The sequence below is a fragment of the Salvelinus alpinus genome, chromosome 2, assembly GCF_045679555.1.
Source record: "Salvelinus alpinus chromosome 2, SLU_Salpinus.1, whole genome shotgun sequence".
Taxonomy (NCBI): domain Eukaryota; kingdom Metazoa; phylum Chordata; class Actinopteri; order Salmoniformes; family Salmonidae; genus Salvelinus; species Salvelinus alpinus.
In genome coordinates, this window is record NC_092087.1 from 98,819,675 (window position 1) to 98,835,791 (window position 16,117).

At 47.2% G+C, this 16,117-nt stretch overlaps 1 protein-coding gene across 1 annotated transcript in view; it reads right to left on the bottom strand.

Annotated features, from left to right (window-relative positions):
- LOC139568383 (poly(A)-specific ribonuclease PARN-like) overlaps positions 1-12,750 on the bottom strand; it is a 30,055-nt gene extending 17,305 nt beyond the window's left edge. The window contains exons 1-16 of the mRNA XM_071390166.1: positions 12,621-12,750; positions 12,323-12,400; positions 12,065-12,144; positions 10,030-10,097; positions 9,484-9,565; positions 9,247-9,307; positions 8,966-9,131; positions 6,725-6,787; positions 6,510-6,548; positions 6,171-6,213; positions 4,815-4,895; positions 4,417-4,473; positions 4,125-4,202; positions 1,967-2,010; positions 850-892; positions 667-742 (exon numbers count right to left, since the gene is read on the bottom strand). Coding sequence (XP_071246267.1) covers positions 667-742; positions 850-892; positions 1,967-2,010; positions 4,125-4,202; positions 4,417-4,473; positions 4,815-4,895; positions 6,171-6,213; positions 6,510-6,548; positions 6,725-6,787; positions 8,966-9,131; positions 9,247-9,307; positions 9,484-9,565; positions 10,030-10,097; positions 12,065-12,144; positions 12,323-12,400; positions 12,621-12,639 — 1,078 coding nt within the window. The 5' untranslated portion in view covers positions 12,640-12,750. The remainder of the gene's footprint in view (positions 1-666; positions 743-849; positions 893-1,966; positions 2,011-4,124; positions 4,203-4,416; positions 4,474-4,814; positions 4,896-6,170; positions 6,214-6,509; positions 6,549-6,724; positions 6,788-8,965; positions 9,132-9,246; positions 9,308-9,483; positions 9,566-10,029; positions 10,098-12,064; positions 12,145-12,322; positions 12,401-12,620) is intronic.
- Positions 12,751-16,117: the final 3,367 nt, after the last annotated feature.

A 16,117-nucleotide genomic window follows, 5' to 3' on the forward strand; every position in this document is an offset into this window, starting at 1 on the left:
GCTTCCCCAGTGATTTTGTCCACACACTGCTACCGCTTGCAACCCAAAACCTAATGACGATAAACTTAGATTTTTGTTAGTACATGGTCCCATACAATAATCTGTACTCCTAAAAAAGCGACCCCACTGCAGTTGCCCTGGGGTCGCTTCCCCGACTTTGAATACCACTGCATTACAGTATCTACACAGGTCCTATAGATCAATGGTTCAACCTCGGGTAAAATACCAAGTATAATTTCTCTCTGTCCGGAGTACCCCTGAAGTACTCCCTCTTACATTTTAACAGTAAGCCTATGGTATTAGGAGCCTTCTCAAGCACCCCATGTGGATAGGTCTAGTACCACCAGGGGCTCCTAGTACCCCTGGTTGAGAACCACTGCTATAGAATCTTGTCCCTTTACTATAGACAATATAGGTTGAGTAAGTTAGAATTTTGTACACAAATGTACCACCATTTATATTATATGTTAAACATTGTATGATTTAGTTCATGTGATGTAGTTATTCTGTTAGATACTCCTCCCTATTAGCTGAAATCATATTTTTTTCAAAGCCATTTTAGCCTTTGCATCAGCTGTCCGAGCGCCAGCTGTCCGAGCGCCAGCTGCTAGCTTTTGAGATAACTTCCTGTTCCTTTAACATGGTGTAGTTGTCATGTTCTCTTACCAACTTTCGGAGATTTGAAGGGGCTCTCTTTCAGCTGTTTCTGCAGCTCTGCTAGAGATGTGATGTTGATCAACTCCTAGAAGGGTTCAAATAAAGTCACAATAAATATTCTTCAGACTTCCACAGGGGGTTTCATGACATCCTTTATTAACCCTGACATCTAAATACTTGAAATAGTTTTACCTTGAAAGGTTGCGTAGTGGCCATGAGCTTGGTGTCCAACAGCCTGAGGAAACAATAGAGAAAATACTTGGTCCATTGGTTAAAGAGGAACATCTGCCTTTACCAACACCACCACATACACACGCGCTGAGGGGGAGGGCGACGCGTTGAGGGGGAGGGCGACGCGTTGAGGGGGAGGGCGACGCGTTGAGGGGGAGGGCGACGCGTTGAGGGGGAGGGCGACGCGTTAAGTGCCTTGCACAATGGCAGGAGATGGTACATGGGATCAGAGCAGCAGCCTTCCAGCAGTCAGTTCATTCCCATGTGTGTCGCCGGCTCTTCCAGCTGCTGGTCCCCCTCTCCAACCTCTGGGCTACTGGAGAGGTTTCTAGGTCAACAGTGCACCAGATAAATACACCGACTCCCAGAGAGGTTAGGTTAAAGTAGTGGGAAGCCTTGTCGGAGCCAGAACGGCCCATAGAGAGAAGTAGTAGCATTATGTCTGTACCCGGGGAAGACCCAGCGAAACCCTGACGCAGCAGAACGTATTTACCCGGGGAAGACCCAGCGAAACCCTGACGCAGCAGTACGTATTTACCCGGGGAAGACCCAGCGAAACCCTGACGCAGCAGAGCGTATTTACCCGGGGAAGACCCAGCGAAACCCTGACGCAGCAGAACGTATTTACCCGGGGAAGACCCAGCGAAACCCTGACGCAGCAGAACGTATTTACCCGGGGAAGACCCAGCGAAACCCTGACGCAGCAGAACGTATTTACCCGGGGAAGACCCAGCGAAACCCTGACGCAGCAGAACGTATTTACCCGGGGAAGACCCAGCGAAACCCTGACGCAGCAGAACGTATTTACCCGGGGAAGACCCAGCGAAACCCTGACGCAGCAGAACGTATTTACCCGGGGAAGACCCAGCGAAACCCTGACGCAGCAGAACGTATTTACCCGGGGAAGACCCAGCGAAACCCTGACGCAGCAGAACGTATTTACCCGGGGAAGACCCACCGAAACCCTGACGCAGCAGTATGTATTTACCCGGGGAAGACCCAGCGAAACCCTGACGCAGCAGAATGTCTTTACCCGGGGAAGACCCACTGAAACCCTGACGCAGCAGTATGTATTTACCTGGGGAAGACACACTGAGTGACTTCTTTAAAGTCATTCAGGTCCTGTAGGGGAAGAAAGAAAAGACTTTGTCAAATAGAAAAGATACAAGGTTCTTCTAAAACACCGTGTCTCCGATTCTAAAACACCGTGTCTCCGATTCTAAAACACCGTGTCTCCGATTCTAAAACACCGTGTCTCCGATTCTAAAACACCGTGTCTCCGATTCTAAAACACCGTGTCTCCGATTCTAAAACACAGTGTCTCCATGCTTTCCACCTGGCCACCCCCGGTCAACAGCCCTGCACCCCCCACAGCAATTTGCCCAAGCCTCCCCCATTTCTCCTTCACCCAAATCCTGATAGCTGATGTTCTGAAAGAGCTGCAAAATCTGGATCCCTACAAATCAGCCAGATTAGACAATCTGGACCCTCTAAAATTATCAGCCGAAATTGTTGCAACCCCTATTACTAGCCTGTTCAACCTCTCTTTCGTATCGTCTGAGATTCCCAAAGATTGGAAAGCTGCCGCGGTCATCCCCCTCTTCAAAGGGGGAGACACTCTAGACCCAAACTGCTACAGACCTATATCTAGCCTACCCTGCCTTTCTAAGGTCTTCGAAAGCCAAGTTAAACAGATCACCGACCATTTAGAATCCCACCGTACCTTCTCTGCTATGCAATCTGGTTTCCGAGCTGGTCATGGGTGCACCTCAGCCACGCTCAAGGTCCTAAACGAAATCATAACCTCCATCGATAGGAGACAATACTGTGCAGCTGTATTCATCGACCTGGCCAAGGCTTTCGACTCTGTCAATCACCATATTCTTATCGGCAGACTCGGTTTCTCAAATGATTGCCTCGCCTGGTTCACCAACTACTTCTCAGACCGTTCAGTGTGTCAAATCGGAGGGCCTGTTGTCCGGACCTCTGGCAGTCTATGGGGGTGCCACAGAGTTCAATTCTTGGGCCGACTCTTTTCTCTGTATACATCAATGATGTTGCTCTTGCTGCTGGTGATTCTCGGATCCACCTCCACGCAGACGATACCATTCTGTATACTTCTGGCCCTTCTTTGGACACTTAAACCTCCAGACAAGCTTCAATGCAATACAAATCTCCTTCCGTGGCCTCCAACTGCTCTTAAATGCAAGTAAAACTAAATGCATGCTTTTCAACCGATCGCTACCAGCACATGTCCGCCCATCCAGCATCACTACTCTGGACGGTTCTGACATCTACAAATACCTAGGTGTCTGGTTAGACTGTAAACTCTCCTTCCAGACTCACATTAAGCATCTCCAATACAAAATTACATCTAGAATCGGCTTCCTATTTCGCAACAAAGCATCCTTCACTCATGCTACCAAACATATTCCTCGTAAAACTGACTATCCTACCGATCCTCGATGTCATTTACAAAATAGCCTTAAACACTCTACTCAGCAAATTGGATGCAGTCTATCACAGTGCCATCCGTTTTGTCATCAAAGCCCCATATACCACCCACCACTGCGACCTGTATGCTCTCGTTGGCTGGCCCTCGCTTCATATTCGTCGCCAAACCCACTGGCTCCAGGTCATCTATAAGTCTTTGCTAGGTAAAGCCCCGCCTTATCTCAGCTCACTGGTCACCATAGCAGCACCCACCCCGTAGCACGCGCTCCAGCAGGTATATTTCACTGGTCACCCCCAAAGCCAATTCCTCATTTAGCCGCCTTTCCTTCCAGTTCTCTACTGCCAATGACTGGAGCGAATTGCAAAAATCACTGAAGCTGGAGTCTCATATCTCCCTCACTAACTTTAAGCATCAGCTGTCAGAGCATCTTACAGATCACTGTACATAGCTCATCTCTAAATAGCCCATCCAACTACCTTATCCCTATACTGTTATTATTTAATTTTTTTGCTCCTTTGCACCCCAGTATCGCTACTCGCCACTATGGCCTATTTATTGCCTTACCTCCCTAATCTTAACTCATTTGCACACACTGTATGTTTGTTTATTCCATGTGTAACTCCGTGTTGTTGTTTGTGTCGCACTGCTTTGCTTTATCTTGGCCAGGTGGCAGTTGTAAATGAGAACTTGTTCTCAACTAGCCTACCTGGTTAAATAAAGGTGAAATAAAACATTTTAAGAAATGAACCATAGTGTTCATATAAATGGTGCGTGTTTGTACCTCTGGCAGTACGCAGTAGAACTGATGGATGGTGTGCATGACATCCAGCAGCATGTTGTGGCCAACCACCAACTTTCCCTGGGTTGGAGAGAGGGGGAAAAGAGATGAGTCCCATCCTAAAAGTATAGCGCCCAAGAGAGATAAAGGAGAACTCACTCAAATACAATATTCCTTATAGTTTCAGTGCTGGATTGCAAAGGCAGTTGGGCATATACTGTACATCGTAACATACCAGAAGAAACAGATTAAAACTCAAACAACAAGTTGATAACAGGTTGTCAGGGTAACTCACAGATTTGGAGATGGCGTGTATGACCCTGGAGAATCCCACAGCGTCATTCAGCTCCTCCTGGGGGGATTGACGAGGGACATGTTCAGTAGGAAACACAGCAAAACATTGCAAAGAAACTACAAAAGGAATGTCTCTTATTGGACAAGTCATCTCCCAGATTCAAAACGTTGCCCCTCCCGATCGTGTTTCTTCTAGGGGGGGGGGGGGGGTGAAGGTTTGGAACATTTCAAGAAGAAATGTTCCGCCTCTGCTTTTTAGATCCAGTAGAAGGAGATTCGGCTGGTCATGTGATTTAGGAGTTAGTGTGTTCAGACTGGTTCCATCTAGAACACCACAGGGAGAAATGTTCCGGAATGTTGGTTCGCTTTGTAGAAAAACAAGAGTGGAAGGAACGTCACCTGTTCTCTCTCCTGTTTCTGCCGTTCTCTCCTCTTCCGCTCCTCGTCGTCCACCTTGCTGATCTGGATGTAACGCTCTTTCTGAAACACCGTGTATCATCACATAATACACCCGTCTATGATGTACATCAACACACACCTACTGACTATATAACACCTACTGACTGGAGACAAGCCCACAGCATCACTCACATCACATGATACACCTGTCTATGATGTACATCAACACACACCTGATAATATAACACCTACTGACTGGAGACAAGCCCACAGCGTCACTCACTTTACATGATAGTATTTCTGTACTCTAAGCATTGTGTTATTCCTTCTAGATCTGGATGAGACCAAGAACACTGGCAGGCGGTCAGACCAAGAACACTGGCAGGCGGTCAGACCAAGAACACTGGCAGGCGGTCAGACGTAGACAATCCCTGAGTAACTCCTGATTACTGACGTAGAAAATCCCCGAGTAGCTCCTGATTCCTAACGTAGAAAATCCCTGAGTAACTCCTGATTACTAACGTAGAAAATCCCTGAGTAACTCCTGATTACTAACGTAGAAAATCCCTGAGTAACTCCTGATTACTAACGTAGAAAATCCCTGAGTAACTCCTGATTACTGACGTAGAAAATCCCTGAGTAACTCCTGATTACTGACGTAGAAAATCCCTGAGTAACTCCTGATTACTAACGTAGAAAATCCCTGAGTAACTCCTGATTACTAACGTAGAAAATCCCTGAGTAACTCCTGATTACTAACGTAGAAAACCCCTGAGTAACTCCTGATTACTAACGTAGACAACCCGAGTAACTCGGCCATAGGTATAAAGACAGTTAAAATGGAGCACTAAACTAAAGTTGAAACTGGTATCAGGCATTACATCCTCTAGCTTAACGGATTTATTTAACTAGGCAAGTCAGTTAAGAACTAATTCTTATTTTACAATGACGGCCTACCCCTCCCCTAACCCGGTTGATGCTGGGCCAATTGATCGCCGCCCTACGGGACTCCTGATCACGGCCGGTTGTGATACAGCCCGGGATTGAACCAGGGTCTGTAGTGACACCTCTAGCACTTCGATGCAGTGCCTTAAACCGCTGCGCCACTCGGGAACCGTGTCCCTAATATAAAAGGTATTGATGATTAGTTGAATCAGGTGTGCTAGCGGTTTAAGGCACTGCATCGAAAGTGCTAGAGGCGTCACTACAGACCCTGGTTCGATACCGGGCTGTATCACAACCGGCCGTGATCATGAGTCCCGTAGGGCTCTGGAATAGATCAAATACATGGACTGGCTGGGGGTTTCCCCCCCAGAGGAGAGGTTTGAGAACCACTGATCTAGCTGGCAGACTGACCTTCTCCGTCTCCAAGGTCTCAACATGAAGGCCCTTTGGGAACCTATAGGAGATTAGATCAACATTATCCTTCTATAAAGATATGTCATCTCTGTACAATATACACACTCAGTACTGGTAAATATATAAACATTTAATGATTAACATTAACTGTGACTAAGCAGCGTTAAAACTACAGTTATAAACCCCAATTCATTTGTTTTAGAAATAGCAGAATGTAATCAAATAATTTAAAACGTGGATTTCATTCATCTCCCTGTATTGATGGGGTGGAACACTGAATCTTCAGAGTTCTAGAACATTGCTGCTCCTGAAGGACAGGAAACAGGAAGTACTTACTTGGAGTTGAGTGTCTGGTAGATCAGCTTCCTCTGAAACCTGGAGTGGAGCAGAGAACAGGGGGAATGGAGGTTTTTAAGAAACAAAACAATGGTCAATGTTGCTGGGGAATCAGGAGAACCATGTTAACTTGGTAAAGCCCTTTGAGACTGAAAACAAAAGTGTTGTATAAATGCACATTACTCTCTCACACACACACACACACGTTTCTTTACCCAGTGCAGGGCTCCAGGTCCACAGTCTTCTCTGAGGTAGTGAACAGAGACTCCACCTTCCCTCTGCAAAGGGGACAAAAGGAAAGACTTAACAAAACGACTACAGGGAAGCATTCAGGGCTGGAGCTGAAGGGTCTGGACTGGTACCATGGATTTCTGCTCCGCTGGACATAAATCAGTACCATGTGACCACACTGTGGACCGTAGGACGGGTTCCGCACTGAGGCTATAACACCCGTTTGGAGGAGTTTAAACCATGCCTTATATGAAGGACAACTATGGAGGGACTGGTGTCAGCAGGTGGCTAGGGAGGGAAAGGGGCTAGGGGCGGCTGGAGGAACTGGTGTCAGCTGGTGGCTGGGGAGGGAAAGGGGCTGGAGGAACTGGTGTCAGCAGGTGGCTAGGGAGGGAAAGGGGCTAGTGGTGGCTGGAGGAACTGGTGTCAGCAGGTGGCTGGGGAGGGAAAGGGGCTGGAGGAACTGGTGTCAGCAGGTGGCTAGGGAGGGAAAGGGGCTGGTGGCGGCTGGAGGAACTGGTGTCAGCAGGTGGCTGGGGAGGGAAAGGGGCTAGGGGCGGCTGGAGGAACTGGTGTCAGCAGGTGGCTAGGGAGGGAAAGGGGCTGGGGGGGGGCTGGAGAAACTGGTGCCAGCAGGTGGCTAGGGAGGGAAAGGGGCTAGTGGGGGCTGGAGGAACTGGTGTCAGCAGGTGGCTAGGGAGGGAAAGGGGCTGGTGGGGGCTGGAGGAACTGGTGTCAGCAGGTGGCTAGGGAGGGAAAGGGGCGGCTGGAGGAACTGGTGTCAGCAGGTGGCTAGGGAGGGAAAGGGGCTAGTGGGGGCTGGAGGAACTGGTGTCAGCAGGTGGCTAGGGAGGGAAAGGGGCTAGTGGGGGCTGGAGGAACTGGTGTCAGCAGGTGGCTAGGGAGGGAAAGGGGCTAGAGGAACTGGTGTCAGCAGGTGGCTAGGGAGGGAAAGGGGCTAGGGGCGGCTGGAGGAACTGGTGTCAGCAGGTGGCTAGGGAGGGAAAGGGGCTGGTGGCGGCTGGAGGAACTGGTGTCAGCAGGCGGCTAGGGAGGGAAAGGGGCTGGGGGGGGCTGGAGAAACTGGTGCCAGCAGGTGGCTAGGGAGGGAAAGGGGCTAGTGGGGGCTGGAGGAACTGGTGTCAGCAGGTGGCTAGGGAGGGAAAGGGGCTGGTGGGGGCTGGAGGAACTGGTGTCAGCAGGTGGCTAGGGAGGAAAAGGGGCTGGAGGAACTGGGGTCAGCAGGTGGCTAGGGAGGGAAAGGGGCTAGGGGCGGCTGGAGGAACTGGTGTCAGCAGGTGGCTAGGGAGGGAAAGGGGCTAGTGGTGGCTGGAGGAACTGGTGTCAGCAGGTGGCTAGGGAGGGAAAGGGGCTGGAGGAACTGGTGTCAGCAGGTGGCTAGGGAGGGAAAGGGGCGGCTGGAGGAACTGGTGTCAGCAGGTGGCTAGGGAGGGAAAGGGGCGGCTGGAGGAACTGGTGTCAGCAGGTGGCTAGGGAGGGAAAGGGGCTAGGGGCGGCTGGAGGAACTGGTGTCAGCATGTGGCTAGGGAGGGAAAGGGGCGGCTGGAGGAACTGGTGTCAGCAGGTGGCTAGGGAGGGAAAGGGGCTGGTGGCGGATGGAGGAACTGGTGTCAGCAGGTGGCTAGGGAGGGAAAGGGGTGGCTGGAGGAACTGGTGTCAGCAGGTGGCTGGGGAGGGAAAGGGGCTGGTGGCGGCTGGAGGAACTGGTGTCAGCAGGTGGCTGGGGAGGGAAAGGGGCTGGTGGCGGCTGGAGGAACTGGTGTCAGCAGGTGGCTGGGGAGGGAAAGGGGCTGGTGGCGGCTGGAGGAACTGGTGTCAGCAGGTGGCTGGGGAGGGAAAGGGGCTGGTGGCGGCTGGAGGAACTGGTGTCAGCAGGTGGCTGGGGAGGGAAAGGGGCTGGTGGCGGCTGGAGGAACTGGTGTCAGCAGGCGGCTAGGGAGGGAAAGGGGCTAGGGGGGGCTGGAGGAACTGGTGTCAGCAGGTGGCTGGGGAGGGAAAGGGGCTGGTGGCGGCTGGAGGAACTGGTGTCAGCAGGCGGCTAGGGAGGGAAAGGGGCTAGGGGCGGCTGGAGAAACTGGTGTCAGCAGGTGGCAAGGGAAAGGGGCAGATTTGGGACCAAGCTGTCATCTCTCTCACCACTCCGTTACCACATGCAACTACAATCTAAAGTTGTAACTAGAAATGGGAGTCAGGTTTAAACTTACACCACTCGTCCGATGTACTCCCTGTGCTCCTCGGGGATGCTGCCGGGACCTTTGTTTGAGTTGGGGGAGATGTAGGAGGGGTTTCCTGATCCGTTACTCTGACTCCGCCTCTCCTCATACTGCTCCCGCAGCTGCACTTCCTCTTCCTGGTTCAGGTACGGGATCCCTACGGCAACCAGAAAAGGAGGCGGGGTTAGATGGCGGCGTGTTGGTTAGCTTAAATCAATCACTTAGTCATCTTTATTGTCCCAGTTTCTACGGCAACCAGACATGCCACCTACCGTGACGGAACACTTTGTTGAAGTCAAAACCCTGACTGGCCAGGAAGTCTATGCTGGAACTCTGAAATAACAAACACAAACATATTTAAGGAAGCACCGCCAGGGGCAACATGGGTCCTATTCTCCAGGAATGAAAGGGAAGCAAAAGGGCTGAAACAGGGAGTGACTACCTAAACCTGTCCAATAAGAAATGCTTGTACCACCCAGATTAAATAAAACAGACCAAGGTTTTCTAACCTGGCAGATGAACTTGGTGTCTGGTGAGGTTCTGTTGAATGGCTTTGGGAATATATAAAAATTAAAAGTCTTTATGACGTACCTGTGGGGACAAAAACACCGGGAGAGAAAGAACAGCAGGTCAGGTAGGTTAAACATTCCTATAGCCTGCTGCATAGAGATCACATCATTCAATATAGCTGACTTAGACTTCTATTTAACACTAAATCAGCCTTCTATTTCATTCTGTGGCAGACTGGTCCCAGACCTGTATTTCAGACACAACCCATTTGTTATGACAGTGTCACAACACAGCAGAGAAGAGTTGGCTAAATCTCTAACTGATCTGGAGTCAGGTCAGGGGTCCTATGCGTCAAGCTTCTCCAAGTAAGATGGCTGATATAGGATCAGGTCCATATGGAGTCAAATTCAGAATGATCCGAAAGGCTAAATACTGATCCTAAACCAGCACTCCTACTCTGAGAAGCTTCATGTTACTCAGATGTCACTCAGTTCAAACCGACTGCGTGTTAAAGGTTAAATCTAAGAGAGATAAATCCCACTCACTTGGACTCTGCCTGGTCATATGTGAACGTACACAGTCCAAACTGAAACAGCAAGAAGTCCATGGAATGCTGGATAAGAGGGGTGGGGGGGGGGGGGGGTGGAGAGCCAGAGGAGTGGACAGAGAGTCAAACGTGTACATTTAAAGCAGGACCGATAGCACGTGGCCCATACATAGACTCCAGGAATCTAAAACACCCGAAAACCATGATCATATAAAAAGTTACGCGAGCTACCTTGCTATATTATTAGTTATATACAGACGGAAGTTTACATACACTTAGGTTGGAGTCATTAAACCTCGTTTTTCAACCACTCCACAAATTTCTTGTTAACAAACTATAGTTTTGGCAAGTCGGTTATGACATCTACTTTGTGCATGACACAAGTCATTTTTCCAACAATTGTTTACACACAGATTATTTCACTTATAATTCACTGTATCACAATTCCAGTGGGTCAGAAGTTTACATACACTAAGTTGACTGTGCCTTTAAACAGCTTGGAAAATTCCAGAAAATGTCATGGCTTTAGAAGCTTCTGATAGGCGAATTGACATCATTTGAGTCAATTGGAGGTGTACCTGTGGATGTATTTCAAGGCCTACCTTCAAATTCAGTGACTCTTTGCTTGACATCATGGGAAAATCAAAATCAGCCAAGACCTCAGAAAACAAAATGGTAAACCTCCACAAGTCTGGTTCATCCTTGGGAGCAATTTCCAAACGCCTGAAGGTACCACGTTCATCTGTACAAACAATAGTACGCAAGTATAAACACCATGGGACCACGCAGCTGTCATGCCGCTCAGGAAGGAGACACATTCTGTCTCCTAGAGATGAACGTACTTTGGCGCAAAAAGTGCAAATCAATCCCAGAACAGCAGCAAAGGAAGAAGCCACTGCTCCAAAACCGCCATAAAGAAGCCAGACTACGGTTTGCAACTGCACACGGGGACAAAGATCGTACTTTTTGGAGAAATGTCCTCTGGTCTGATGAAACAAAAATATAACTGTTTGGCCATAATGACCAACGTTATGTTTGGAGGAAAAAGGGGGAGGCTTGCAAGCCAAAGAACACCATCCCAACCATGAAGCACGGGGTGACAGCATCATGTTGTGGGGGTGCTTTGCTGCAGGAGGGACTGGTGCACTTCACAAAATAGATGGCATCATGATGTGGAAAATTATATGGATATATTGAAGCAACATCTCAGGACATCAGTCAGGAAGTTAAAGCTTGGTCACAAATGGGTCTTCCAAATGGACATTGACCCCAAGCATACTTCCAAAGTTGTGGCAAAATGGCTTGAGGACAACAAAGTCAAGGTATTGGAGTGGCCATCACAAAGCCCTGACCTCAATCCTACAGAAAATGTGTGGGCAGAACTGAAAAAGTGTATGCGAGCAAGGAGGCCTACAAACCTGACTCAGTTACACCAGCTCTGTCAGGAGGAATGGGCCAAAATTCACCCAACTTACTGTGGGAAGCTTGTGGAAGGCCAACCAAAACATTTGACCCAAGTTAAACAATTTAAAGGCAATGCTACCAAATACTAATTGAGTATATGTAAACTTCTGACCCACTGGGAATGTGATGAAAGAAATAAAAGCTGGGGGTGGGGAAATTCGCTCCACTATTATTCTGGCATTTCACATTCTTAAAATAAAGTGGTGATCCTAACTGACCTAAAACAGGGACTTTTTACTAGGATTATATGTCAGGAATTATGAAAAACTGAGTTTAAATCTTTGGCTAAGGTGTATGTAAACTTCTGACTTCAACTGTAGCTACTCACTCCGTACCTGACCGACAGTTATAACCAGGGCCATATATTTAGTGTTAGGCAATCTGTTCGAGTTTTGAATATCGTTCTCATTCTAGACATTCCGTTCCATAGCATTGTTAAATATTCCCCGTGTTAAACTAACGGGGAACCAACATGGCTGCCATAAAATGTTGTAGTGTCAAGTAAATGCAGCATAATACAGAAACCGCATTGCCCCCAACTCTAAACGCATGCCTCTCTTGACGGTTACCTTTTTTAGCTTCATGTAGCGCTCCTCTGGCGTGTCCAACCCGTTAGTCAGTGCGCTGACGTTGGGCCCATCGCTAATACCTGAAACCAAAAAGAGTGTATTTTCTACTGTATTAACTAGAAAAATATGAAGATGTCAGAGTTCAAAACCGACTGCGCGTGTGGCTTGTAGCAGCCACGAGAACTGGTTGGCCAGCGAGCTAGCTAAGATGTACCTATAAACGTTTGCCAGTTAAATAGTTAGCTAACAATGGCTTACCTGAAAATTCCCCATCGATTGCGAGAAAGTCTGCTTCCTCTATTGCGCTGTACACAGTGCTTAAACTGTCTTTGAAATCTGTAATACAAAAACAACAATCAGCCAACATGCGTTGGTGGTTACTCAACACGCAAGCTAGCTAGTTAGCGGGTTAGCATTCACAACCTCGCGGACGTGAACGGAATCATATTCGTGCGATTGTGCGGTGAGAAACGACAGCTAACGTTGTGTATCTAATAGCATATGAATATAATCTTGGTGTATATTCTCTATAAGGGTGCATAAAGAGGTGAATTACTTGTTCGTGTCACCTCCATCCCTACAGAAAGAAAAAAATACAATGTACCAAACCGCTGCTGTCACTCAAGAGGATTTTAATCTTTCCAACAAACACTTCCGGCGTAGTGACGTTTTTGACACGGCGTCAATCAAAATATGGCTACGACAAAATAAAAGCCGTATGATGCACGAATCACGTTTACGCGCTTTCTAGCTCGAATGTACAGTATGGATTTATTAGTCGTGCGGTGAGCATAACTGAAAATGTTATAAGGAGTGTCCCCCATTTTGAATAGCAATTTTAATTTGTCTTTTCACGCCACCAACAGTCACCCGATGCAAAAGCACAAAACTCTGCCATGAATGACGGACTGAAATGAAGATCGACATTTTTTAGATAGGTGACAAATAATGGTAGTATAGCAATCTTATCCGGGTAATGTGTGTTTATGTAAAAAATTACACATATGACTATTGTTATCTAACTTAAGATAGAATTACACCTTTATTGTCATTATTGATCAATTAGAAAATAATTACAAATCTAAGATTTTTTTTAATTTCTGTCCTCACAAAATGTTGATGTAACACTACATACATGCACTTTGCCTGTGACGCTTGAACCCTTGGTATACTAGGACCCTAGATTATACTAGGACCCTTGGTTATACAAGGACCCTAGGTTATACAAGGACCCTAAATTATACTAGGACCCTAGATTATGCATAATCCTTCTTACTCATAAAGATCTACTCCAACAACACATTGCTGTCACCATTTTTATTAACTCTAGTTGGTGTTCAGCAATAAATTGACAACATTCCTTGAAATGGACAACATACACTACATGACCAGAATTATGTGACCTGCTCGTCAAACATCTCATTCCAAAATGATGGGCATCAATATGCAGTTGGTCCCCCCCCCCTTTGCTGCTATAACAGCCTCCACTCTTCTGGGACGGCTTTGGAACATTGCTGCGGGGACTTGCTTCAATTCAGCCACGAGCATTAGTGAGGTCGGGCACTGATGCTAGTAATTAGGCCTGGCTTGCGATTAGGCCTGGCTGGGTGAGGTCAGTGCTCTGTGCAGGCAAGTCAAGTTCTTCCACATCGATCTCGACAAACCATTTCTGAATGGACCTCGCTTTGTGCACAGGAGCATTGTCATTCTGAAACAGGAAAGGGCTTTCCCCAAACTGTAGCCACAAAGTTGAATCATCTAGAATGTCATTGTACGCTGTCGTGTTAAGATTTCCCTTCACTGGAACTTAAGAGCCTGAACCATGAAAAGCAGCCACAGACCATTACTTATCGTAGGCTTGTGTGCAGCTGCTCAGCCATTGAAACCCATTTCCTAAAGCTCCCGACGAACAGTTATTGTGCTGATGTTGCTTCCAGAGGCAGTTTGGTACTCGGTAGTGAGTTTTGCAACCAAATTCAGACGATTTGTACACGCTGTGCGTTTCAGCACTCGGTGGTCCCGTTCTGTGAGCTTGTGTGGTCTACCACTTCGCGGCTGAGACGTCGTTGCTCCGAGATGTTTCCACTTCACAATAACAGCACTTACAGTTGACCTGAGCAGCTCTAGCAGGGCAGAAATTTGATGAACTGACTTGTTGGAAAGGTGGAATCCTATGACGATGCTACGTTGAAAGTCACTGAGCTCTTCAGTAAGGCCATTTTACTGCCAATGTTTGTCCATGGATATTGTTTGTCTATGGAGATTGCATGGATGTGTGCTCGATTTTATACACCTGTCAGCAACAGGTGTGGCTGAAATAGCCAAATCCACTCATTTGAAGGGGTGTTCACATACACAAGTATCTTAACATCAACCCTTGATACAAGAACTCAACTTGAACAGGGAGCCGAGCAGCAGTATTTCAGTTTGAGACAGATTGACAAAATATAATTATATTCCCAAGTTATACATACAGGATACAACAGCATGGCATTTTTTTATGTATTATGAACTAGTCATGGTGGTAAGACTGCTGACAAGTCTTTTAAAACCAGAAATCAAGACACATGGACCCAATGGGCCCAGTCCTAAATTCCCCCTAGACCCTAGACCTAGATCCTAGACCCTAGCCCCTAGTCCTAGACCCTAGTCCTAGACCTTAGACCCTAGTCCTAGACCCTAGCCCCTAGCCCCTGACCCTAGCCCCTGACTCTAGACCCTAGTCCTAGACCCTACGCCATATGCACTTGTGGAGATCGGAGAGGTTTGGTCAGGTGTAAGCAATATGGTAATAGCTCTACCACTCAATGATAGGCGGAAGTCATACCATATTGCTTACAACCAATTAGATTATCTTACATCTCCACAAGTGCATAGGGTCTAGATGTCAATTTGGGATTGGGCCCTTCTCCAATGACAGGAAGTCAGCTGTATAGAGTTGTACATTCAGCCGTTTGTCTCTGGTAACCTCAGTCATCTAGATCTGCCAACATGGAGGGGTTGTCAAGGTGACGCTATTACCGCCAGGCCGGCAATCACAAGCCACGACGGCAGTCAAATTCCACGTGACTGTTTAGTCACGGTAATTAGGCTTTTCTGATGCTACTGATTGTCTTTAAGTAGCCTACAGAACTTGCGAACTGCCTGGTACTCAGCACTGTATTGTCCCTTTAAATCACTCTGACATAAATGTAAATGTAATCGAACACTTCATCAGAGTCCTTGAGCTCATGTTGCTCAACATTTCTATAGGCTATGTAATTGCGTGAGAAAACAGAGTGATGGCCTCTATTAGAAAGAGGAAGATCCCATCAGCTTTCTGTAGGCTAGGCCTATTATATTTATAAACTTTCATTATATTAAGCACATTGCTTCTCTTTACAATAGGAGTATAGACTACCTGGCTGGCATGAAAATGAACCACAGGAAAAAACATCCTCCATTTCGTTATTTAAGTGCATAGTTGACACATTTTTTCCCCCATACCCCTGTTTCGATACAGGTGCATGATAATGTTCCATTCAAAATCAAAACTAAATTTCACACATATTCTTTAGTATATGTAAATACAACATTAAATTAAGAATAGTCTGATGGGTGACAATATTAGCCTATCACTTGTGAATGATGCCCAGCTTCTGCAGTAAGGCAAGGAATAACTCATGCGTTTTATTGCGACTTTTTCAAATCCTAGTCGCACACCGTATGTAGCCCAGCCCATAGGCCTATATGGCTTGATAAGGTATTTATCACAACTAAAGTGGCCAAATAACTCCTTAAAATGAAGCACAGGAAGCACAGGTAGCCTAGTGGTTAGAGCGTTGGGCCAGTAACCGAAAGGTTGCCAGATCTAATCCCCGAGCTGACAAGGTAAAAATCTGTCATTCTGCCCCTGAACCAGACAGTTAACCCACTGTTCCCTAGGCCATCATTGAAAATAATAATTTGTTCTGAACTGACTTGCCTAGTAAAATAATAAACATTAAACAGCTTTATAACCGGTGTAGAGCCTAATAAGCTGTGCGAGAGTTTCAAGCTTAGGGCAAATCATTT